The sequence below is a fragment of the Somniosus microcephalus genome, chromosome 6 (genome assembly GCF_052327205.1).
Source record: "Somniosus microcephalus isolate GS21.2 chromosome 6, FLI_Smic_1.0, whole genome shotgun sequence".
NCBI lineage: Eukaryota > Metazoa > Chordata > Chondrichthyes > Squaliformes > Somniosidae > Somniosus > Somniosus microcephalus.
In genome coordinates, this window is record NC_140992.1 from 112,487,936 (window position 1) to 112,514,279 (window position 26,344).

The 26,344-nt window shown below is 46.9% G+C and overlaps 1 protein-coding gene across 3 annotated transcripts; it reads left to right on the forward strand.

The window, feature by feature from the left end:
• The first annotated feature begins 2,609 nt into the window (after positions 1-2,609).
• Positions 2,610-25,452, forward strand: LOC147115996 (uncharacterized). Of its 3 annotated transcripts, none has more exons than XM_085990706.1 (6): positions 2,610-2,890; positions 5,889-5,973; positions 9,402-9,507; positions 10,836-10,909; positions 20,929-21,180; positions 23,465-25,452. In XM_085990706.1, exons 2-6 carry the CDS (start codon positions 5,894-5,896, stop codon positions 24,444-24,446), a joined length of 1,494 nt encoding a protein of 497 aa, XP_085846832.1. In that variant the 5' UTR covers positions 2,610-2,890; positions 5,889-5,893; the 3' UTR covers positions 24,447-25,452. The 3 variants fall into 3 exon arrangements, with proteins under 3 accessions (XP_085846832.1, XP_085846830.1, XP_085846833.1); XM_085990704.1 differs by having other exon boundaries at positions 2,610-2,886; XM_085990707.1 differs by lacking the exon at positions 5,889-5,973 and having other exon boundaries at positions 2,611-2,886.
• Positions 25,453-26,344: the final 892 nt, after the last annotated feature.

Sequence of the window (26,344 nt, forward strand, 5' to 3'; positions counted from 1 at the left end):
CTTGGCCTGGAGGGTGTTGCACGGAGCGGTCCCGTGCAATAAGGTTTTAAGTAGGTTCACGGACTCCCAGGCCGCCTGCATTTTTTGCGGCCTGGAGGAGTCCGTGTTTCACGTTTATATGGAGTGTGAGAGGTTGCAGCCCCTCTTTCACTACTTGAAGGGGCTGCTCCTCGATTTTTGGTTGCACTTCAGTCCCACGCTCTTGATCTACGGTCGCCCGGTGCGGGGGGGAGCGGACAGGCTGGAGGACCTCCTTGTGGGCCTGCTCCTGGGCCTGGCTAAAAGAGCAATCAATTGGTCCAGGCAGCGGGCGGTCGAGGGGGTCGTCCAGCCGGATTGCCTGCCTCTCTTCCACGGCCATGTTCGCGCCCGGGTGGCCCTGGAGATGGAGCACGTGGTGTCCGCCGGTGCGCTTGAGTATTTCCGCGACCGGTGGGCGCCGCGAGGACTGGTGTGCATCATCAACTCAGAAAACCAAATTTTAATTTGATTTGTTAAGATTTAGTTGAACTTTTGTTTATTTACAGTCCAATTGGGTTTTTTAGGTTCAAACAAAAAGAGGACCCTCAATCACTAAAGACCTGTTTACTTACTTCTGTAGTCTGTGTCCTGTTATTCAGTATAACTGCAATTGAAAACACAGACTCAACAAAGGACACCTTCACCTGAACACACACGCACCACACTGCAACACTGGCCCTCCTTCACTCTGCGCTTTCCAGCTGCTATTCAGACTCATGCTGGTTGTCAATCTTTTTGGATTTCCTACTCCCTGACACCAGGGCATCACACATCAGCATAAAGGTTGCCATGTGTGAGACAGGCCCCAAAACAGAGATTCCACTGGGCAAAAAATATTGATGAGATTTAAGTGCATTTCCTGCCCGCCACATCTTTTTTAAGTGTGAGGCAGATGGGAACACTTGGTGAGTTTTAGAGAGAAGGTAAGCTTGATGGGGGTACTTCGTGAGCACGGAACTAGGGGAATAAAACTGCTGAGCTGAAAGAAAGACTTGAATTTATATAGTGCCTTTCACAACCTCAGGACGTCTCAAAGTGCTTGTCGCAATGAAGTACTTTTGAAGTGTAGTCACTGTTGTAAGATAGGAAATGCGGCAGCCAATTTGTGCACAGCAAGGTCCCACAAACAGCAATGTGATAATGACCAGATAATCTGTTTTAGTGATGTTGATTGAGGGATGCCCTGTTCTTCTTTGATATAGTGACATGGGATTTTTTATAGAATAGTAAGGAACAGAAGGAGGCCTTGTGGCCCGTCAAGTCAGCAGCAGAGTCCACAGCCACCTGAGAGCAGACGGGTTTAATGGTTTAATGTGTCATCCAAAAGACGGCACCTCTGACAGTGCAGCACTCCCTCAATACTTTAAAAAAAATTGTACTCAGAATGTGGACGTCGCTGGTAAGGCCGGCATTTATTGCCCATCCCTAATTGCCCTTGAACAACTGAGTGACTTGCTAAAGTCATTTCAGAGGGCAGTTAAGAGTCAACCACATTGCTGTGGTTCTGGAGTCAGATATAGGCCAGACCGGGTAAGGACAGCAGATTTCCTTTCCTAAAGGACATTAGTGAACCAGATGGGGTTTTTGAGACAATCCGGTAGTTTCATGGTCACCATTAATGGTACTAGCTTTTTATTCCAGATTTATTTAATTGAACTTATTCCTCAATTGCCGTGGGATTATGAACTCATGTCTCGAATCATTAGTCCAGGCCTCTGGATTACTAATATATCAGGCATCTGGATTGATAGTCCAGTAACATAAGCACTAATGTTACCGTTCTCCTGTGCACTGGAGTGTCAAGTCTCTGGAGTGGGACTTGAACCCACAACCTTCTGAGGCAGTTTCTTCTCCCCTCTCTCCCTAACTGGAGAGCAATCAAGGGAGACAGTGGTTGAATGCTCCCTTCTGTTGTCCTTCTCGCCCTCTTCTCTCCTCCCTCCAGGCTCCTCTGTAGCAGTCGCAGTAGCGGGCAGCTCCTCCTCTCACAGAGAGACTCTCTCTGCAGCAGCAGCACCAGTTGAGACAAAGAAAAACCTCACCCCACGGGACTGCTCCGTGCAACACCCTCCAGGCCAAGTCTCCAACAGATAAAGGGAGGTCTCCAAGGGGAACTTGTGGAGATCTCTTTAGCGAGGAGGGTGCTCTTTTGGTGCGATCAATAACCAAAAAAACTTTAACTTATCAAAAATACATCAAATGAAACTTAACAAATTAAATTAAAATTTGGTTGCCGGGGGTGATGATGCACTCCAGTCCCTGCGGTGCCCACCGGTTGCGGAAGGCCTCGAGCATGCTGGCGGACACCGCGTGCTCCATCTCCAGGGCCACCCGGGCACGAACATGGCCATGGAAGAGGGGCACCTTCTGAGGCAGAGGTGAGAGTGCTACCCACTGAGCCACTGGCTGACTTTCACTGTAGGAATATGCAGTAAATGTAACCATGCTGCACCGTTATCTGGGGTGTGCTCAAGGTTACAGGATGAGCTCAGGGTCACTGCACATTGCCAGCTGATGGGCAGGCTGCTGACAGGCACGTGGTTCCAGGTCCTGGTGGAAGGGAGAGTTCCTGACCTTATCAAAGATGGCGACAGGAGCGCCATCGAGGCGTCCAGCCAGCTGCCTGCTTGAAGTCCGGGTCTTTTAATATGCAGCAACGACTCTGCGAAAGGGGACGCCCGAGGCCCCAAGTCTTAATCGCAGCCACCCATATTTATTAAGCCCCTTCCCCCGGTCCCCGCAGGCGGGCTGCTCGTGGCGCTGCGCCGGGAGCGCGGGAGGACCGTGCCGTGCGGGGGAAGATGGCGGAGCGCGGCCTGCGGGAGAGGCTGGAGCGGCAGGCCCTTGCTGCACTGCTCGGGGGCTGTAGGTACCGGGGCTGGCGGCACTGTTCGGGGGCTGTAGGTACCGGGGCTGGCGGCACTGCTTGGGGGCTGTAGGGGCCGGGGAGAGAGAGGGATGTTGTGCACTGGGAGTGATTGTAAAGGGATGCTGTACACTGGGAGTGACTGTAAAGGGATTTGGTACATTGGGATGTTGTACACTGGGAGTGACTGTAAAGGGATGCTGTACACTGGGAGTGACTGTAAAGGGATTTGGTACACTGGGATGTTGTACACTGGGAGTGACTGTAAAGGGATTTGGCACATTGGAATGTTGTACACTGGGAGTGACTGTAAAGGGATTTGGCACATTGGGATGTTGTACACTGGGAGTGACTGTAAAGGGATTTGGTACATTGGGATGTTGTACACTGGGAGTGATTGTAAAGGGATTTGGTACATAGGGATGTTCCGGGGATCAGATTCCAACACCTCCCACTCCTCGCCCCCCCCCACCCAATGCAGATGGGCTGTTAGGGGATTCCTGAAATTTCCAGGTCTTCCTGTGAAAGGTGCTTGCCCTTGACGGTGGCGCCTCTGCCTGTGGTGTTGGGCACGGCGCCTTGGGGTCCCAGCTGCTGCCATCCTCACAGGAGTCGGAGCAACCCTGGGTCCCACGCTGACCTCCCAGCTCTTCCTGCTCACTCCCATTACTCAGATCCCCCCTCGGGCAGTTTGTTGTCAAACATCCTCAACGCATACCTGGAGCCCTCCAGCTGGTCTTTGGTCAGTGGATTTTGACCGCCTGGCAAGCCAAGATCCTTGTGTTTGAAATCTGGCCTGTCCAGCTGTTGTTTGTTGTGGTGCAGAGGTGGAATTTAAAAATATTAATGTTTTAATGTGGCATTTGCAGATTGCCCAGGTTTCCCAGATGTCGAGAGGAGATGATACAAGTGCTGCCTTATGTACGCTTTCAGCTTAGTCTGAATTTTCAGTCTGCATTCATTTTATATGTGCTTACTCAGACATAAAAGCTTTCAATGAAACGGCAGGTGGGTGATGTCTGGGTAAGTTGCTGAACTGAACCCAGCTGTGTTCCCCTCAACAAACCGTCATGGTGGCAATTATTGTGAGCAAGGTGCTGGCTGGAAAACCGCCCCTGTGCCCTTCAGACTGGTGATTTGGCTGAAAAAAAGTGTGTAATGGTTTGGAGGTCTTCTAATGTGTGGGTTAGCAGAGCACGGTCAGCAGTGAGCAGGGCCTCGTGAATGATGGCTTGTTTAATTCTCATTTTTGCTAGTAGCCAGCAAAAGATGTGTAGCATCTGCTCTGGCTTCCAACCTGGAGGTCTGACATGGCTTCCTTCAACACAGCAGAGAAAAGCAGACCAAAACAAGGTAGGTGCCAGAACGCACCCCTAGTTGACTCTGTTGGTGACGGAGAAAGCATCAATCACCTGAACTCAGTTATCACTCTTCCCAACGTACCATTATGTAGTCGTCAAACAACAGAGATAAACTCGTTAGAACAGCAGCTTCCACAACCCCTGTCTGCTGACCGTGTCAGATCAGTAAACATCTCCTTCACGTTTCTCCTGAACTTGTCCTGCGACAGGAATCACGTATTGAGTGTTTTGCTTCAATCTAAATCTGCACTGGGTCTCAGGAAGAGCATTGTCTGTGGTGGTCTTGTGTAGAAGGATCCAGGCAAGGATCTCTCCAGCAGTGGATGGAAGGGAGATGCCACCGCAGTTTCCGCAGTCCGATTGGTCACCTTTATGTTTGTACAATGTGGCCCATTGTACTTAATCAAGAGAGATGGGTAGTTTTGAATCGGGAGTTGAAGTGTGTTTTATTTATTTGTTCTCAGGATGTGGGCCACGTTGGAAAGGTCACACTTGCTGTCCATCTTCTTGAGCGTAGAATCATTTTCACATTAAGAGCCAACCATGTAGAGTGGGACTGGAGTCGGGTGTAGAGCAGGCCAGGTGGGGACAGTGGGCTCCCTTCCCTGAAGCACATTAGTGAACCTTTTGGGTTTTTCTGATCATCCAGCAGCTCTCGTTGTAAAGTGCCAACAGCCAATTATCAGGTTCTGTTGAAAGGCTAGCACAACATACCATGGTTATACTTGTCCTCCAAACCTCATGCCTGCTAGTCCAATATTATAGGCTACTGTACCTGTTCACAGGATGTCCATGATTTCCTGATTTGCATGGCCAGGGTAAGGATCCCCACCAGGAATGTGAGCTCAGAAGTATGAAAGTGGCACCCATTCACCGTTACTGGGCTGCAGTCCCAGTGACAGTCCTGAGAGGACTGAATGGACTGGGACCTGAACTGCTTTTTTCACCCCCTATCTTTCTCCAGAAGGTGCTGAGCTGCCTCTTGATGGGGGTGCAATTCCACAGGCCTCAACAGACCTCCTGCACCTTGCCCAAGTAACTATTCTTTATCTTTGATCCTGCCTGTTATGTGAGTGTCGGCAGCCTATTCTACCCTTGAGAGCATCACAGCTGAGTCTGATCCTATTCTTTCCCAGCGCTTTCCAGTAGGGGTCACTCCACAATGATGGGGAACGGGAGCCCGGGCTGAAATTTCTTCTGCTCGTTACCAGCCCAGAGACATTAAGGACAATTAGCCCCTTTCACTGACCCACATGTGGCCTGATAACTGAGTACAGACTGCCACTTGAACCTGGCACCTCCTGCCCTGTGTGGCTTTGTGTTACAGTAGGCAGTGGCTCTATCACTTTGGGAGGACAGCTCTAATAATCCCTGATAATTGTGCAATGTGTTGAGATTCAGCTGATTTGGGGTGAGTAACTCCAGGGGATAGGTGAACCGGTCCAACTGTGATGGTGTCCATGCAGTGAGTTCTCTCCAAAACAAGGCTCAAACTTGAACCCTTCTGGTCTGTGTAGCTTAGTATCACCTGGGGCAGTGATTTGACCCAGTAGGCTAGTTGAGGGCAAGCTATTAAAACTCTTAATAGCAGCGGGAATCCAATTGATGCCGTTTTAATTTGCTTTTTGTATTTACTGCAGACAGTATGCTGCTGGACAAATCGGACCTGCAGGCAGCTCTGGCAGAGCGACTTCAGGGTGAAAAGTGTGACTTTCAGAATATCAGGTATGGCAGGAGTGTCCCGAGTTTTAGGCCACCTGGGTTTGTACCATGGAGCCTTTAAAGTTTAAATTCGTGTTCCATCAATTCCCACTTATCTCAAGCTGCAGGTACCTAATAGATCTTGATGGGTTTTTTTTGGAGTTTGAGGGCCAGACTGCCAGGGCTTGGGTAGGATGCACACACCTGAGGTTTCGTGTAGATTGGAGTTTTTCCCCTTCTATTTCAGACTTGGAAGCTTTGGTAGTACAGGTTGAGCGTCCAAGATCCGGAATGTTCCGGAATCTGGGACAATTGGTGGCAGGGTCATCCGGAATCCGTAAAATGTTCCGGAATCCTGAACTCTGGATTTTGGACGCTCAACCTGTACTTCAAAAAGCCATTAACAGATGTCTTTTTTTGAAAAATCCTATGAAAAATGCGAGTGATTCAATAAAACTTTAGTGTTGTGTTTTATCCTCCTTAATCTGCACAGCTCCACTAAGTGTTTCCGCCAGGCTGCGGCCACGGCACCACGCCGCCCTGGTGGCCTAGTGTGGGCCATCGGATGCTCTGCAGAGCTCACAGCGTCCCTCCCCTTTAACAGAAGGGGAGGGGCAGAGAAATGCGTCAGCGCTACGCGGAGCAGCCTAGGCATTTCTGGACTTGGGACGTGTTTCTGATGTCCGAAGTCTGGAAACGCCTGAGCCCAGGATGCGATATTTCCGGACTTCGGACATCAGAAACACGTTTCGAAGTCTGGAAAAACACGAAAACGAGCTTGGCCTCGGTCCCGAGGTTGCCGGATTCAGGATGCTCAACCTGTAATCTATTCCTGACTGGATTTTAAAATTCTTATCCTTGTGTTCAAATCCCTCCATGGCCTTAGAAACATATAGAAACTAGGAGCAGGAGTAGGCCATTCGGCCCTTCGAGCCTGCTCCGCCATTCAACGAGGTCATGGCTGATCATCCAAACCCTAGCACCCAGTCCCTACACCGACAGCCATCCCACCCAAGCCCTATCCCCATAACCCCACGTATTTAATCCCCCCTAACACTAAGGGCCAATTTTAATCATGGCCAATCAACCTAACCCGCACACCTTTGGACTGTGGGAGGAAACCGGAGCACCCGGAGGAAACCCACGCAAACACGGGGAGAATGTGCAAACTCCACACAGACAGTCACCCGAGGCCGGATTTGAACCCGGGTCCCTGGCGCTGTGAGGCAACAGTGCTAACCACTATGACCCTCCCTATCTCTAACCACCTCCAGCCCTACAACCTTGCAAGAGTTTTGCATTCTTAAATTCTGGCCTCTTGAGTATCCCCGATTTTAATCGCTCCATTATTGGTGGCCGTGCCTTCAGCTGCCAAGGCCCTAAGCTCTGGAATTCCCTCCCTAAACCCCCCTCTCCTCCTTTAAGACGCTGCTTAAAACCTACCATTTTGAAGAAGCTTTTGGTTACTTGTCCTAATGTCTACTTCTTTCGTTCTGTCAGTTGTTGTTTGATTACGTTCCTGTGAAGCGCCTTGGGACGTTTTACTATGTTAAAAGGCGCTAGATAAATGCAAGTTGTTACTAGGTTCCTACTTTGAGACCTTTCTTGACTATGTGACTAAGAGCTCCTCTGATGGTTCAGCAGGCAGAGGCACTGCTGAGTATAGTGTTAAGCCATACGTACTCAGAAGGCCCCTGGTCTGTGCTGACCCCGGCTGGAGTAGCACTCTGGACACTACTGTTGGTCTTGATGCCTCTAGGTATGGGGTGGGAAAAATTAGCCATGGTTCCTGCTCCTGCTGGATTGTACACGTTCACAAAGACATCAGATAGGGACAGGATCAGGCTCGGCTGTGATGTCCTGCATGACAGAATTGCCCGCTGACATTTGCTGTATAAGCGCTGGCTTGACGATTGGTTGCTTGGGTGACATATCACGGTAACTCTGGCACTGTATCCTGAGGAAAGAGGAGAAAAAGAAAGGATTTGTATTTTTATCACGCCTTTCATGAAATCAGGATGGCCCAAGATGCTTCACGAATAACAGAAGAAATGCTTTTGAAATGTAATCGCTTGTTTTGTGGCAAATGTCCCCACAAGTTGCTGATCTCAGCCCTGTCGCTTTGACTATAAGGAAGGGGCATTGTTCACCTGCCTCCTGGCCACCGTTTCCCAGTGCTGTCGGCCAAGGACTGGGAGCAGGATGACCACCAATGTTCCCGCTAATCTGGGCGGCCATGCAATCGCCTGCAAGGTCCCACACAGGCCGCTCACCGGCTTTTCCATTGTAGATACCGCGCATGCGCAAAAATTTGAATGGGCCGCGCATTGGGGGAGGCAGTCCGCGCAGGAGGCAGTGCAGCATACGGGGGACATTGATGACCCCCAGCAGATTTACGTGGTCTGAGAGAGAAACAGGATGGGAGAAGTCGGAGTAAATACTGGTAAAAAAAATAAATAAAAACAGAAAATGCTGGGAATACTCAGCAGGTCAGACAGCATCTGTGGAGAGAGAGAAACAGTTAACGTTTCAGGTTAGCGACCTTTCGCCAGAGTTCTGACGAAGGGTCATCGACCTGAAACGTTAACTCTGTTTCTCTCTCCACAGATGCTGCCTGACCTGCTGAGTATTCCCAGCATTTTCTGTTTCCATTTCAGATTTCCAGCATCCGCAGTATTTTGCTTTTGTATTGCTGCCAAAAAAGAAATGTCTTTGGCATCCTCCCTCCCCCCTCCTTCTCCTACGTGTACACAAACTCTCTTTCTCTGGTAGTGTTCTTTCTGTCTTTGATACTCTCTTTTCGTGTGTGTTCTCTTTCTCTCTCAAGCTTTTCCTCTTGTGCTCTTGTTCTATCTGTTTCCAGTGCTCACGTTCTCTGTGTGCATCTCTCTCTCGCGCTCTCTTTCGTGCGTGTGTTCTCTCCGTCTCTGACGTGTGTGTGCTCCATCATTCTCACCCACCTCTCGCAATCACTCTCCTCTCATGTGTCAGGTACTATTTAAATAACATTGGTGCTGTCATTGGTGTCTGTGCCTTTCACTGCCTCGGCTCTAAGCTCTGAAATTCTCTCCCTAAATGCTCGTTAAAACTTAACTGTCCTAATATCTCCTGATGTGGCTCGGTGTCAAATTTTGTCTGCTTAAGCTCCTGTGATGCACCTTGGGATGTTTTACTATGTTAATAAAGGTGCTATATAAATACAAGTTCTTGTCATGAAATAATGTCAGAGTTTCACTGATTCCCTTATAGAAAACAATAAATTGCAAATGTTTGGCTTTCTAATCCATTACCTTAACTAGTGATTCCTTTAAATGGGTTTCATTGCAGCAGCGTTGTATTAAGTCTTCACTTACCTAGTTTGTAAGCACGGTGCATCTGAAATCTGTTGTTGGGCTACAAAAGCCGTCAGTCCTACTGCTGATGCCTGTATTTTTTTCCCCTCTAAACATTAGCCCAGCCCTGGATGGGACACAGAATGAGATGCTGCTGCAGCAAGGCACCCCGACCTGGATCCGCCCACAGGATGAGTTGACGGAGCTCCACAAAAATCGCGGCGATGTAGGTATCAGCGTAGAGTGGCGAGGCAAGATGAGGAGAATTTTATTTTTTACGCAGCGAGTTGTTATGATCTGGAATTCACTGCCTGAACGGGTGGTGGAAGCAGATTCAATAGTAACTTTCAAAAGGGAATCGAATATGTATTTGAATTTGCATGTCTATGGGGAAAGAGCGGGAGAGTGGGGCTAATTGGATAGCTCTTTCAAACTGCCGGCACAGGCACGATGGGCCGAATGGCCTCCTCCCGTGCTGTAAGATTCGATGATTCTAGGTGTAGCAGAGCATTTACTGTCACATTGTGTTCCAGCTCCGTGATTCTTAGTTTCTGTTGAGGAATTCCACGCCAGAGCCAAAATAAATCTGGGGCTTTGTTAGTACAGTGTGTGAGAAATCAGCCGACAGGAATGTGGAGTCTTTACCTGGAACCTGAACAGTCACCATGTGATTCCATCAGTGGCCTAGAGGCTGATGACATTCTAATAAAATGCAATAGGTCACGGCCCACAATACTGAAGGTGCATTATCAACATAAAGGAGACTTTACGGGGGTCTCGAGAGCTGGTGACGAGCATTGTTAGTGTGGACCTCCTTCCTCTATTGGTCCTCCAATGGGCCAAATAGGGACCCCCCTGTACAGTGCAAAAGGCAGAATGGTGATTGTGGCATTTGTTGATGGTGGGTATCTGCCTTGGGCCAGCAATGTAAGAGTGTTTTTAAATGGAGAGTGATGGTGGGAGGCCTGTGCTGTACACTTTTATTTCTTTGCCACAGAAACGGGCCATCGTAGAATCATAATGTTACAGCACAGAAACCACTCATTTGGCCCATCAAGTCTGTGCTGGTGTTTTTCTCCACTTGAGCCACCTATTCTAATCCCACTCCCTTGACTGCTGCCTGTATCCTTTATTCCTCTTTTTCAAGCAACTATCTAATTCCACTTTAAAAGAATGGACTCTGATTCAACAACAGTTTGTGGCCCAAGTTTTTGCATTCTAACCAGGTCATAACCATAATGATTTTTATGATGACCTTAAATTTGTGCCCTCTCATTACTGACCAGTGGAATGTCTGTCCCTTTTTACCTTATAACCCTTTGCAATCTTGATGGCGTTGGACCCAAATGTTCACTATTTAAGTGGAGACCCCCCTCCTTGTTTTGTTGCTTAATTTACATCAGTCAGACGTATTGTCTATGAGAGAGTTAAGTGTAAACGGTCGGATTTATTTAAATGGTTTAAAATGTGCATGCGGTAGAAGCCTTGGTTTTTTGTACTTTGTGCAGTTCTGTGACGATATTTTTTATTTTTCTTCCTTTCTCTCTTGCCCAGCTCGCACAAAGCATGGTCGAACTCAATAGCCGACTACAGCAAAAGGACCGAGAGATCCTGACCAACGAGGCAAAGTAAGTCAGCGGGGAATTCAGACTCGGGTTCCTTCCAGGGTGAAGAGGGGATGGTTAAGATGCCCATCTGCCTGGATTTGGACCCACTTTTGCATTACATTACATGACGGAAATGGGCCACTCGGCCCAACAAGTCCTTATTGGTGTTTATTCTCCACATAAACAGTAGTCCTAATCCTATGTGCCTGTCCTGTTCCAATGTCCTTTTATTTCCCTGTTCAACCACCTATCTAAGTTATCCTTAAATCTTAACATGGTCTCTGCTTCAATCACTGACTGACCAGGGAACAGGTCTGTCACTGTATAACACTGGGGTACAGTACATCCTAACGGAGCCACTACTTCAGAACCAACACCTCCGTATGCTCGGCTTCAGCGACAGGTAGCTGGCGGAGAGGAGAGCCCTGGCTACAAAGGTAACCAGAGTCGGGGACGTGCTGGATGTCGGCAGAGGCACTGGCAGCCCGGATGTCCTGCAAGCTACATCCATCCCATGGCCAAAGCCATCCAGTGACTCGGCCCTTATTCCACTAGGTGTGTCGAGGAGGTTTGAGCGGTGGAGTGATCCTGTCCGATCTTGCCCCAGATCGGACGGAATTTCTCATCGGCTCCAGCAAGGCCCCGAATCCTCCCTCGGGAACCTCCACCTCAACTTGGGCCGTCTCTCGGAAATTCCCTTCGAGGCATTTCACTTGGCGTGGAGGGATTTCCTGCACGGGCTGCTCCTGCACACTACCCTCTTCCTCGCCCTCGCCTCCCGTCAGGACGTGCTATCTTGCTGTCCGGTGGAGGCGGGGGTCCCCAATAGAGAACTCTCTATGCGGGAGTCGTCCCCTGCACCATTGGTGATCTGGGGTGGAGCGTGTTGCACGGAGCAGTTCTGACAAACAGGTTGTTTAAGTTATTTCACGGACTCCCAGGCCGCTTGTAACTTTTGCAGCCTGGATAAGTCTGTGCTTCATATATAATGTTGAGTGCAAGATGTTGCAGTCCCTGTTTGATTATTTAAGATGGCTGCTCCTCAACTACTGGCTCCAACTTCAGTGCAACGCTCCTGATTTTTAGTCACCTGGTGCGGGGGCGGGGGTTGGTTAGGTCGGAGGACCTTCTTGTGGCTCTGCTCCTGGGCCTGGCCAAGGTGGCCATCCATAGGGCCAGGATGGACACGGCCCAGTGGCTCTGGCTGTCTGCCTCTGCCGTGGTCTTGCCTGTGCCCGAGTGGCACTGGAGAAGGAGCATCCGGTGTGCACGCTTGAAGCCTTCCGCGACTGGTGGGCACTGGAGTGTTTTGTGGACACCAAAGAATAATATAATTTAGTTCAGAGTTTCCTGTTTTATTCAAAGTAATTTAAAGACAAAGATCTGAGAACTTTGATTGGGCTGCTCATCGCTGCTGCTCCACGTCGGGCAGCTGATTGGCTGGTTGTCCTTTGAAGGTTTGACCTTGTCCAATGGTGTCATTCACCTTATAAAGCTAGAAGACAAATTAAAAAAGGAAAATCACTAACTCCGATAGTGCAGTCCCATAAGCCTCTGTTTTTAAAAAAGAGTGTCTCCTTATTCTGCCTTAAATCTCTTGCAATTAATTTTATATCTATATCGCCTCATTCTAAACACCTCGATCACTGAAACAGTCTAAATGCTCTGTCCTATCCCTTCATCACTTTAAACATCAATCAAATCACTCTTAAATCTCTTTTTTGTTCTAACAATAACAGCCCAAATCTTTTAAGTCTCTTCGTATTTGTATTGTCTCAAATAAAACAGCATCCTAGTGAATCTGTGCAGTGCCATCTCTTTTCCCTCAAAATGTTGTGTTGCAAAGTGTAGCGTATACTGCAAGTAAAAGAGGGGGTAGATGCCAATGTGCAATCTTTGATGTGGTTTCTTCATAGATTGCAAATAATAAGCACTTTGTTAGCTTGTCTCAGTATTTGATGAATGCCTCACATTCATTAGGTTGGAAAGTTTTTGAATCACTCACATCGACATAGGCAGTTTGGATTGTGGAAATGAAGAGGTGCAGAAGCTGGGGCAGTTGGGCATTAAAGGGCTGCGAGAAGGGTGGAATACGGGGATAGGCTAGCAAATTAGCTTTAAGTCAAGCAAGATGACTCCGTCATTACCATCTTTTTACGTTAAGACAAGTTGTGTTGATAGAAATAAGTGAATCTGATCATATGTCTGTATGTTCACGTAACTGAAATAAGGCACCTTAATGAGTGCGAGTCATCAAAGCGTGCTGTGAGTTTGGGGAAGTGTGAGAGTTCCTAAATTGTTATTTCTCTTTAAATCATTCTTGATAAGATTGCTTAAGCAGTTTAAGTAAAGGGGCAAAGTTAAATATTTGGGATTCTGTTGGTTTAAGAAGAGTAAAACAAGGTTACACTGCAGTAGGAGTAAATTGGCACAGCAGGCAGTGGAAACCAGTTTTCTAACCAGTTTTCTAACCAATCAGCAGGGGTGACTCATTTGGCTGTAAACAAACAAACAGTATAAAAAGACCAGTCCTAGTGCGAGCAAGCACTGAGTGCGAGTCATCAAAGCGTGCTGTGAGTTTGGGGAAGTGTGAGTTAGGGTAAGTGGGGTGTTAGGTGCTCTTTTCAAACTTTAACTCTGTGGGTTGAAGTTAATAAGGCCTTTCTGGTGCAGAGTGACTGTTGGCAAACCATTTAACTGGTGTAACTAGAGGGATTGATTTAATTTAAATCCAATTAATTAAAGGGGATACTAGCATCTAAAATCGGGCAGAGGGTGTCCATAACTAACAATAAAAAATTTAATTAATTACATAGAATGGAGCAGGTGATGTGTTACTGTTGCGAGATGTGGGAGCCGGTGAACCACATTGAGGCTCACGGTGATTACGTCTGTGACAAGTGTCTGCTGCTACAGGAACTCCAGCTCCGTGTTGATGAGCTGGAGTCTGAGCTTCAGACACTGCGACACATCAGGGAGGGGGAAAAGTACCTGGACTCTGTGTATCAGGAGGTGGTCACACCTATGAAGTTAACTAATTCAGATGTAGCCCATGGTCAGGGACAGGACGGTGTGACTACGAGTGAGGCAGGTATGGGGATCCAGGAGGTAGAGCTGGAGGAGCCGCAGCCCTTGCTCTTGTCCAACAGGTTCGAGGTTCTTACTCCCTGTGGGGACGGGAGCAGAGACTGCAGGGAGGATGAGCAACCTGGACACAGCACCGTGGAATGGGGGGCCATTCAAGAGGGGGAAGTAAATAGAAATGTTGTAGTGATAGGGGATAATATTATTAGGGGGATAGATCGAGTTCTCTGCAGCCGAGAGCGAGAGTCCCGAAGGCTGTGTTGCCGACCCGGTGCCAGGGTTAAGGACATCTCCTCTGGGCTGGAAAGAAACTTGCAGTGGGAGGGGGTGGATCCAGTTGTCGTGGTCCATGTTGGTACAAACGACGTAGATAGGACTAGGAAGCCGGTTCTGTTAAAGGAGTATGAGCAGCTAGGGGTCAAATTAAAAAACAGAACCTCAAGGGTACGTGAGCCACGAGCGAATTTGGCTAGGACAAATAAAATTAGAGAGTTAAATGCGTGGCTCAAAGACTGGTGTGGGAGAAATGGGTTTTGCTTCCTGGGACACTGGCACCAGTACTGGGGCAGGAGGGAGCTGTTCCGTTGGGACGGGCTTCACTTGGCCAGTGCTGGGACTAGAGTCCTGGCGGATCATATAACTAGGGCTGTAGAGAGGGCTTTAAACTAACTAGTGGGGGGGAGGTTCCCAGAGAGCAAATAATAAAAATGACAACAGAGAAGGTCGTAGACTTAGGTAGCAGTGGGGAAATTAAAAACCAGAGCGTGTCAGGAAGGGGCAGAAGGTATGGAGTAAAAGGTAAAGTAATAAAAAGGGCAAAAGCAGGAACTAAGTGTCACAAAACATATTTGAAAGTTCTCTATCTGAATGCACGTAGCATTCGTAACAAAGTAGACGAGTTAATGACACAAATAACTACATATGGGTATGATCTTGTGGCCATTACAGAAACATGGCTGCAGGGTGACAATGCCTGGGAATTAAACATACCAGGTTATTTAACAATCAGGAAGGACAGGCAGGAAGGAAGAGGAGGTGGGGTGGCTATGTTAATAAAGGAAGGAATCACTAATACAGAGAAATGATATTGGGTCAAAAGATCAGGATAATGAAACAGTTTGGGTGGAGGTAAGGAATAATAAGGGGAAAAAAACACTAGTGGGCGTAGTCTATAGGCCTCCGAACAGTTGCAACTCTGTTGGACGGAGTATCAATCAGGAAATAGTTGAGGCTTGTAATAAGGGAACATCTATAATTATGGGGGATTTTAACTATCATATTAATTGGACAAATCAAATTGGGCAGGGCTGCCTTGAGGATGAGTTCATTGAGTGTATTAGGGATGGGTTTCTTGAGCAGTATGTAACTGAACCGACCCGGGGGCAAGCAACCTTAGATCTGGTCCTGTGTAACGAGACAGGATTAATTAAAAATGTCCTAGTAAAGGATCCCCTTGGAATGAGTGACCATAACATGGTTGAATTCCATATTCAATTAGAGGGTGAGAAGGTTGGATCTCAAACAAGCGTGCTAAGCTTGAATAAAGGAGACTATGAAGGTATGAGAGCGGAATTGAGTAGAGTGGATTGGGAAAATAGATTAAAGGGTAAGACGATACATGATCAGTGGTGTACATTTAAGGAGTTATTTCACAACTTCCAAAAAATATATATTCCACTGAGAAGAAAAGGGTGTAAAAGAAAAGACAGCCATCCGTGGCTAAGTAAAGAAATTAAGGATAGTATTCGACTAAAAACAAGGGCATATAAGGTAGCCAAATCTAGTGGGAGGATAGAGGATTGGGAAAACTTTAAAAGACAGCAAAAAATAACAAAAAGATTGATTAAGAAAGGGAAGATAGATTATGAAAGTAAATTAGCAAAAAATATAAAAACAGATAGTAAGAGTTTTTATAGTTATATAAAAATAAGGGTGGCTAAAGTTAATGTTGGTCCCTTAGAGGATGGGACTGGGAAATTAATGGTGGGAAATATGGAGATGGCAAAAACACTGAATATTTTGTATCAGTCTTTACAGTAGAGGACACTAAGAATATCCCAACACTGGACAAACAGGGGGCTATAGGGGGGGAGGAGTTAAACACGATCAAAATCACTAAGGAAGTGGTACTCGGTAAAATAATGGGACTCAAGGCGGATAAATCACCTGGACCTGATGGCTTACATCCTAGGGTCTTGAGGGAAGTGGCGGTAGGGATTGTGGATGCATTGGTAATAATTTTCCAAAACTCCCTGGACTCGGCAAAGGTCCCGGCAGACTGGAAAACTGCTAATGTAACACCCTTATTTAAAAAGGGCAGTAGACAGAAGGCTGGAAACTATAGACCGGTTAGCCTAACATCTGTGGTAGGTAAAATTTTGGAGTCCATTATTAACGAGACAGCAACAGGACATTTGGATAATCATAATTTAATAGGACAAAGTCAGCATGGTTTTATGACGGGAAGTCATGTTTGACAAATTTGCTGGAGTTCTTTGAGGAAGTAACATATAGGGTGGATAAAGGGGAACCAGTGGACGTAGTGTATTTAGACTTCCAAAAGGCATTTGACAAGGTGCCACACAAGATTATTGCTTAAGATAAAAAATCACGGGATTGGGGGTAATATTCTGGCATGGATAGAGGATTGGCTATCTAACAGAAGGCAGAGAGTTTGGGATAAATGGTTCATTCTCAGACTGACAATCAGTAACTAGTGGTGTTCCGCAGGGGTCAGTGCTGGGTCCCCAACTCTTTACAATCTATATTAACAATTTGGAGGAGGGGACCGAGTGTAACATATCAAAGTTTGCAGATGATACTAAGATGGGAGGGAAAGTAGTGAGTGAGGAGGACATAAAAAACCTGCAAGGGGACATAGACAGGCTAAGTAAGTGGGCAGAGATTTGGCAGATGGAATACAATACTGGAAAGTGTGAGGTTATGCACTTTGGCAGGAAAAATCGTAGAGCAAGTTATTATCTTAATGGCAAGAAACTGGAAAGTACTGAAGTACAAAGGGATCTGGGGGTCCTGGTGCACGAAACTCAAAAGGTTAGTATGCAGGTGAAGCAAGTGATTAAGGAGGCCAATGGAATGTTGGCTTTCATTGCTAGGGGGATAGAATATAAAAATAGGGAGGTATTGCTTCAGTTGTACAAGGTATTGGTGAGACCGCACCTGGAATACTGCATACAGTTTTGGTGTCCATACTTAAGAAAAGACATACTTGCTCTCGAGTCAGTACAAAGAAGGTTCACTCGGTTAATCCCGGGGATGAGGGGATGGACATCTGAGGAGAGGTTGAGTAGATTGGGACTCTACTCATTGGAGTTCAGAAGAATGAGAGGCGATCTTATTGAAACATATAAGATTGTGAAGGGGTTGGATCGGGTGGATGCGGGGAGGATGTTCCCGATGATGGGTGAAACTAGAACTAGGGGGCATAGTCTTAAAATAAGGGGCTGCTCTTTCAAAACTGAGATGAGGAGGAACTACTTCACTCAGAGGGTGGTAGGTCCATGGAATATGCTGCCCCAAAAAGCTGTAGAAGCTACATCATTACATAAATTTAAAACAGAAATAGACAGTTTCCTAGAAGTAAAGGGAATTAAGGGTTACGGGGAGCGGACAGGAATTTGGACATGAGTCCAGGTTCGGATCGGACATGGCCCTGTGGGTAGTGGAGCGGGCCCAGGGGCCGTGTAACCTGATCCTGCTGCTATTTCGTGTGTCTAATTCTGTTAGATTCAGGAGATGGTTCTGTGATAGTAGATTGGCGGTTAGGATCAGATCAGCCATGATCTTATTGAATGGCGGAGCAGGCTCGAGGGGCCAATTGGCCTACTCCTGCTCCTATTTCTTATGTTTTTATGTTCATAAATTTGCTTAGATTAGAACAAATTTGAGGCTAAATGTGATAGTGGAGTGTGTGACATCACAAGACATTTAGGGGGAAATATTCGTGTTCGCCAGCAAAGTTGACGGCGTTACCGGCAACTGCAGTTAACGGCCGCTGGAAATGGCCGCAACGCTAAGCGAGCAAAATTGGTCTGGGGGGCATGGAGATAGGTGGCACAGCGCTCACCTTCCGTGCAACACCGTCCTGGTGGCATTGCTGGAGGGATCCGGGACGAAGTTTCTCTCCAGGTCCAGCGTTGCAGCTTCCCACAGCCTCTGAGTTCACAAGGAATTGTGGGCAATGAAAAGGTCTGAAAATTAAAGGGGCCATGCACACAGAAGCAATACAAAATAAAATGCAGAGAAGCAATAGATTTTTCAGCCATTTGCCTTTTAAGAAATATTCAATATTTAAAAGAAGTTCCAAATGTAAATATTCAGCTGTTAAAAGCTGAGTTACCTTCCTAACCACAACAAATGGGGAAACTGCCTCAGCACTAACACACATGGCTCAACAAGCCAGGGAAGGGGCACCGAGGGTCTCACACGCAGCACTCCAGCTTTGTTCAGGGGGGTCAACACTGCAAGAGTGGCCCTCTACCCACAGGGGCCAGGAGGCCCTCCAGAAAGAACAATGTGGGAGTACATCTCTAAGGCTATCACTGCCAGCAATGTCGCCCCCACCATCTGGCTCCAGTGCCCAAAGAAGCTTCATAACCTCAGACCACTGGTCAAGGTCAGTGAATGCATCTTCAAAAGCCGTCTCCTACCAACTGCACCACTAGCCTCACACACTGCTCAATGCATGACCCCCAATTACTCAACCAACAATCTGCACCAATGACTAGGCACACCTTCCATTCCTAGCCTCACCTCACCTCACCTCACCCCCTTGGAGGAGACGGTGCAGGCCATTCTTGGCAGGGGCACAGTTGAGCCCTTGGCCAGCAGCGGGGCTGAAAGGATACAAGATGCGAGTATCCTTGTACGTTATCGTCCTTCTGGCATGCACCTCTTGCTTTCCCGCCCTCCCGTTAGCACAACTCCACCCTTGTGCCTTCCTCATTTCACACACCCAAGAAATGCAGCCTGCCCAGCCAGTGGGTCAACAAGATGATTCCATCCCGGGTATCCCGGCCACAAAGGGGCTGTCTGGGATGCATCCCTCCATCTGATTCATCCTCTTCTGCGTCTTCCCCTTTCCTCTGCAAGCGGATGCGGTAAATGTGAAATGACAGCATAAAATGCTGGAAATACTCAGTTGGTCAGGCAGCATATCGATCTGAGACGTGAACTCTGGTTTTTCTCTCTCCATGGATGTTGCGTTACCTGCTGAGTATTTGCTGCATGTTCTGTCTTCTCAAAGGCCTTCATTTACCATCCGAGCCCTTGCAAGCGTCCAGCAGCACTCCCTACACACGTAAAAAAACTTTTTACCTCTATTGCAGCAAGCCACCACTTCAATAAAATCAAAAAAAAGCACTCCAAACCCATAAATTCAAACTTACCTGAATGATATGTGTGTGTCCCTTTTTAAGAGCTGCAGACACCGCCACCGTCAGCCTGCTTGCGCGCCAGGTTAACCTGATGTGCTTAGGACCCAGCGCTGAATTCAGCGCCAGGGTCGAAGTTCACGTTGGTGACATTAAGTTGGCGGTGCACGCTGATTGACGTCACTGCTGCCATTTTTTTTCCAGGGCGCTGTCAGTTACTGGCAGCGCAAAGGGGGAGAAGAATATGATGGCCGTCGCTAGTGAAAGTGTGGCGGCCGCCATTTTATCGCTGTTTCGTGGTGCGAAGTACATGAATTTCTAGCCCTTAATATGTTAACAAGCAAATCTCCCATAGGGCTGCTCACAGTAAGTCAGGTTAAGTACTTAAGGACAGGCACTTTATACCATGTAAGTGTAGGTCTGTGGCCTACAAGGCTATAGGCAAATTGCTGGTAATTAAATACTGGGTTCATACAGAGGTCAATTTTGAGGCTGCTGCTATTAAGTAAACACTGGGTGAGTTCATACAGGTGCCACATAAGAGACGACAGATATTCTGGCTCCAGTAATTTATGTTCCTGGAGAGTTCCTTTGTTTCTTTATACTTTTCTTTGGAGTATGGCACAGATAATTCAGTGTGACAAACACAAAGTGCATGCTTGTACCATTTTTAGTGTAGCTACTGCATTGGCTCATTAGGTTGCATCTTTCACTCCATTTTGAATAGAGAGTAAGAAGAGTTGTTGCTGTTCGCATTCAACCTCCTTCCTTCTATAGTTCACAACACGCTTCGAGTAAGCACGAGACACTTTGTACACGGAACAGACTTTATTGATGTACAGCACAGTGATTGGCCCAACTGCATGCAGAGACAGCAGCTTTCAGTTTCTATCTTTCGAGCCCTCTGAAGACCTGTTGAAAACCATGCTCCTTTATACACTGTATTTTGCCTACATCAAAGGTACATGTCCTGGATAAGACCTCCTAACGTATCTATTCCCAAATCCTTTGAAACCAGTTTATTCATGTAAACTGTCGCAGTTGTTCACTCCAAAGCTACTTCCCTCAAACAAGACTTCCTGACCTAACTGTTCTTAACCACTCTGAAGAACCGGCATTATTAGCTGTTATCTTTCTATACTATAGCAAATGGATACCTCTACGTATGTTTTTACCCTAACCCCTAAAGCTACACTTTAATCGCTCATGGCTGACATCATCACTGTCACTTATTTCCTTACACGAGCACTTTTCGTATCAGAAGATAAGCTATGCCTTCCTCTCACGACACTTCAAAACCATCCAGTTTATATTGGAAAGCCTGTTGCTCTAAGATACAAAAGTTTGATGATTTAACCCTTAACTCTCCAAGATGTCCAACATACAGCTCTCCAGGATGTCCAACAATAGTATTGACCATGTCTCTGCTGTAATATCTGGCCAAATAAAACTGATGTACAGGGGTATTCTCAGTTGTGGCTGGTCTGGCAGATCCACTAATTGGCACAGAAAATCTAATCACTATCCAAGTAAACCTGCGCCTTGTATCCTGCTGGGTTTCAGAATGGTGGAGTACCACAAGCGAATTAAGAAGTTGGAGATTGAATGTCGGGAGCTGCGGACTAACCTACAGGATTTGGAGCGAGCCAATCACACGCTGAAGAACGAATACAACACTCTCCATATCACCTTCAGCACCCTCGAGGAGCGGCTGCAGAAAATGGCCAACGAGAACCGCGAACTGATCTCACGGTGGATGGGCGAGAAAACACCGGACACATGCAGACTGAATACAGAGAATGAAAAGGACTGCAGGTAAACTCTACACATGCAATTGTATTTGGTTTGTAACCGATCACCCATGAGTGTGGGCTCTGTTATTTAGCCAATAAAATTGATATACCTATCAATTCATTCCATGAAAAGCGACGAGTTAAGATAGTAACTATAGGTTTTTATTGGCTAAATAACAGAGCCCACCCTCATGGGTGATCGGTTCCAACAAGGAAGAATACTAGCCAAGCGGTCACCTTTATACCTGGGCAAGCAGGTGGAGCCATGGGCGGAGTCAGCTGAGGTATGCCTAGGTATAACAGCGTGCGTGGCAAGAGGTAACCTTGTGTAGTGATAACAACAGTGTAAACAGTGATAACAACAGTGTAACAATAGTGAACGGTTGTGAACGATAACAGTGGTTTACCACAGTTTGCAACTGCCCTGTAAAAAGAGAGAAGGTAATTGGGGGTGATAGAAACAAGTGCTGAGCTGTATCCTTCATCCCTCTCAGTCCAGTGGCTGAATGACTGCACCTTGATGAGCCCATCCCTTCAAAATTTTGTTTCTTGGCATTCTTCAAAGACCCAGTCTTTTTGTGTTTCTCACAAGCCCAACAGCAGCCCCCCCCCCCTCTTCCCTTTGATGCCCCACCCTTAATTCTCAATGTGTCTCACTCTTGCCCTCGCCATCACTTCCGTTGCTAAAGCTGCCTGTATGATGCTCGCTTTCTTCTTTCAACTTTTAACTTTCTATAAAGCCCAAGTCTGTTCAAAGCTTGAATCCTACTCCCAGCTTTTCTAACGCTTCTCACACACTTCTGAATGGAATACAAGAAAAAAACTAGTCATCTCTAGAGTGAGATGAAGTTAGGTGGGAGGAGGCCCGTGTGGAGCATAAACACTAGCATAGACCTGCTGTGCTGAATGGCTCATTTCTGTGCTGTAAATTCTACGTAATCTCATAGGTGATCCCTCTCAACTGTAGCTTCCAACCTGTTGTCTTTTTGTTCCTTTCTTTCTTGCCTCTAATCAATGCTACAATGGTGAGATCTCCTTTGAACTTGGCTCCTTTGTTGATATATGACTTTAATTAGCTGCTTCACGTGCTCGTTCTCCTGTCTGAATTCTCACTCTCCTGAAATTGAGCTTAGCATTCTGACTCCTAACTCATTCTTTCTTTAGTGTCAGCTGTGGCTCAGTTGGTAGCACTCTCGCCTCTGAGTCGGAAGGTTGTCCCACTCCAGAGACTTGAGTGCAAAAATCTAGGCTGAGACGTTCAAAGATCCCACGGCACTATTTCGAAGAAGAGCAGGGGAGTTATCCTGATGTCCTGGCCAATATTTCTCCCTCAATCAACAGCACTTAAACAAAACAGATTATCTGGTCATCATCACATTGCTGTTTGTGGGAGCTTACTGTGCGCAAATTGGCTGCCGCTTTTCCTACATTACATCAGTGACTACACTTCAAAAGTACTTCATTGGCTGTAAAGCACTTTGGGATATCCGGTGCCGTGAAAGGCGCTATATAAATGCAAGTCTGTCTTTTTTTTAACCCCAGGATCTGAAAATATTGAACTCCTCAACCTCCCTCAATCTTTAAAACACTTTTGTGCCAACTAATCAAGACTTCTTGTTTTACCTTGTCTTCCCTCTTTTTTTTTAAATGTTTATTGCTACCTGCCTTGTGAGCCTTCACATGTCAACTTGGCTTCTGAGGCATTAAGCAAATTGACTGGTGGGATAGGCAGCCTCCTGGTCCATTGAAGTCTGGCTCAGTCGTGACTGGTTGGATAGGCAGCCTCCCCTCCTGGTCCATTGAAGTCTGGCGACCAAAAACTCCCATACCTACTAGGGGAACAGAGAAATTGTGTAAACTTAGCGGCACACTATGTTACAGCTTGCCATAAACAGAGGGACAACCATTAAATCTAAGAAAAGAGTATATACAAATTATATGAATGTATATTTATACACTCAGGGATATATCTGTTTATACACTGTATGGATAGATCTGCGTTTATGTGTTCAACCATAAATGTTTTTCGATGCTTTGGCAACATAAGATGTACCTTGTCATGCCAATAAAGCGATTTGAATTGAATTGACTAGTGGGATTGGCAGCCTGGTGCACTAAAATCTGGCTCAGTATGTGACTGGTGGGATAAGCAATCTACTGGTTGGATAGGTTACCTCGTATTCATTGTTCCCTGCAATGTATCCAGGTATTCATTCTTGTCTGTGTAATTTATTCATTCATTTTTGTAATTAACTCAGGTATCCATTCACTGTGTAAAATCTCACCATTGCTTCTTTTTGTGTCAGACCATTTATTCTCCTAGGAGGAATTGGAACGTTGCCTGTCATGCCCACGAATCATAAACGCACGGACCTGCCTCTTGCCGAGAAGGTGAAGGTTGTGGCAGCCTTACAAGGGCCGAAGGCCTCCTATGCCTCGGTAGCCAAAATATTCAGCATCTCGAAGAGCCAGGTGGGGCGTATCAGCCAGAATAGGGAGAGGATTCTGGAGGAATGGCGGCAGAACGCCAACCCCAACCGCAAGAGGAAGCGGAAGGGGAAGGACATTGAGGTAGAGGACGCTCTCCTGCTGTGGTTCCAGCAGGCTGTGGCCGAGGGAGTTCGCGTCTCGGGGCCCATGCTGAAGATGAAAGCCAAGGAATTCGCGGAAGACCTGGGCCACGACGACTTTGAGCCGACTGACGGGTGGCTCTCGCGGTGGAAGGCCCGGAACAACATTGTTTTCAAGAAAGACTCGGGCGAGCGGCACGATTATGAAGGCCCCACGGCCGGCGGCCGGACTCACGAGCGGGCCGAAGCAGGAGTCAGAGTGACCGATATCGACCGTAGCATAACCTTGCTTGACACGATCCAAATGCTGTACCGGGCTTACGGGAACATGGAGCAGACTGCCTGTGCCAACTCCCCTCGTGGGGCCGGGTCGAAGAGAGACACTCCCTGCCCAGGTCCCGGGCTTCCTGGGGGCGGGGTGGCCCACACCTGTGCCCCCTTGCTTGTGACAAAACAGGAGGAGTCGCCTGGCCTGCAGCTCAAGTCCGAGGACGATTGCGCTGCGGCCAAGAGGCCCCGGCTGGAGGCTGTGCCACAGGAGCGCGAGGTCGGTGGTGGGTCGCCACACGCAGCTGCTCCTGTCACCAGCGACGAGGCGCTGGAGTGCGTCAGTAAGCTGGGAAACTGGCTTCAGCTCCAAGGACCGTCGGGCAGCTGCGAGCCAATGCTGTGCATGCTACGGGATGTGCAGACGGCAGTGGCAACTTCCCTGAGGTAGATGGTTTTGTCGGAGATGAAAAGGAAGCTACGAAAAGCTGGATCGTCAGTAACGAAAATGGAAAGTGCTGGAAACGCATCTGTAAAGATTAACGTTTCATTGGGACCCTTTGTTGGAACTGGAAAAAGGGAAGTCGGGACAGCAAGGTCTTACAAAGGTCTTTCCCTTTTCAGTTCTGACGAAAACAGTTCTGATGGGCGGCTGTGCCTCTGCTGCCTTTGCCCGAAGCTCTGGAATTCTTTCCCTAAACCTTTCTGCCTCTCTCTCCTCCATTAAGATGTTCCTTTAGACCTACCTCTTTGACCAAGCTTTTGGTCACCTGGCTCGGTGTCAATTTTTGTCTGATAACACTCTGTGAAGCGCCTTGGGGACGTTTTACTACGTTAAAAGGTGCTATATAAATGCAGGTTGTTGTTGTTGGGTCCCACCTGAAACATCAGCATCTGGAAGGGACTTGACTGACCACCTGTGCGTCTCTGGCACTTTCAGTTTTGATTTCCGATTGGAAGTGATTTCTCAATAGTTTTTATACACTTATCTGGGGTATATTATATACCGAAGAGCAGTGAGTGCATAAAAGTATGTTATAGTATATAGAAAACCCCCAATAATTTATTTAGAGAAGTCTTTTTTATATTTACAATAATAATGGGGTAGCTCAGTCCAGTGCAGGTTCTGTACACTGGCTGCATTTTAGCATTTAGTAAAATTGAGTCATTACATGGACTGGGTTTAATGTTCATATGGGTGTCAAACAGATTATCAATTCAGTACTGAAGACTGCATTGTGTGTGTTAACTGTCAGACTGTATGCCAGACTGAAAAGCACTATAACTACAGGTTAACTGGAAGAGGCCGCCCTTACAAGAATGGAAACATTGGCAGTATTACACCACAGGGCCTGCATGGAACGGTCTCGGCTGGTGTGAGGCAAACTGCACCGTGGTGTAACTGAATATTTGGTGCTGTTTCCGCTTCATACAATAAAATTGTACGGTGTCTTAAACCTGGAGTAAACTGCACATTATTTACAATCTCTGTGTAGGTGTTGGTGCAGAGCTGTTGACACCAAGATTTAGAATGGGGAAAGATTTGACACAAATTCTTAAACAAATGGAGCTGTTTAATGTGACAAGTGAGGTTGCATTGGGGACCTGGTTGACTGACTTGTCACTCTGAATGATTGACACGTGGCAGGGTTGGGTAGGGTTCTTTTGGAGTGGGTTTAATGAGTGATACATGTGCAGGTGGTCTCTAGCCAGTGTTGCAATTCGGGCTTCCTCCCGACACTTTTTACTCACTCACAACAGGCATTTTCCATAGTCAGGGCCACACTCCAAGGAACTGAAACTTACACACTTCATGTATGGAGTGAATGGGTTGGTGTGCTGCAAGATTAACAGCTGTTTTAGCGACTAGGTAGGATGTATAGACAGAAAAAGACCATGTAGTTTAGGCTAAACTACAAATCCGGTTTATTACAAGAGGCTAATTCATAGGCACAAGTTAATAAGCAGATAAACAGCAGCACAGTGTTAACCTTACACCAATAATTTAAATTGTTTTTGAAAATCAAAATAGCATTTTTGAAACCTGGATAAATAGAACATGGGCAGCACAGCTGCAAGGAGTTCTGCTCCATCAGTAACATGAAAAACAGTGAGAGAACTCCAGATATGGTGAACGGCTGTCACATCTTCTTTGTCCTGGTAGCTTGGTTCAACGGGTAAACCTTTTTCCAACCAGAAAATGGTTCAGACCTATAACATAGCCGATTGGAATACCAGTTTGACTTGACCCTCTATTGTATTGAAACAGCATTGACTGTCTGGGCTCACATTAAGAATGGCCATTTGGGTGAGGCACAGCAGGTTATCCAGATACCTGTGCAACTCTAC

What these genes read in the sequence shown, in the direction of transcription:
- LOC147115996 (XM_085990704.1), top strand. Translation starts at nt 2,823, where the DNA reads ATGGCGGAGCGCGGCCTGCGGGAGAGGCTGGAGCGGCAGGCCCTTGCT. An exon ending in TGTGACTTTCAGAATATCAG is followed by an intron (nt 5,974 to 9,401) that starts GTATGGCAGGAG and finishes TCTAAACATTAG; the next exon opens with CCCAGCCCTGGATGGGACAC. An exon ending in ATCCTGACCAACGAGGCAAA is followed by an intron (nt 10,910 to 20,928) that starts GTAAGTCAGCGG and finishes GCTGGGTTTCAG; the next exon opens with AATGGTGGAGTACCACAAGC.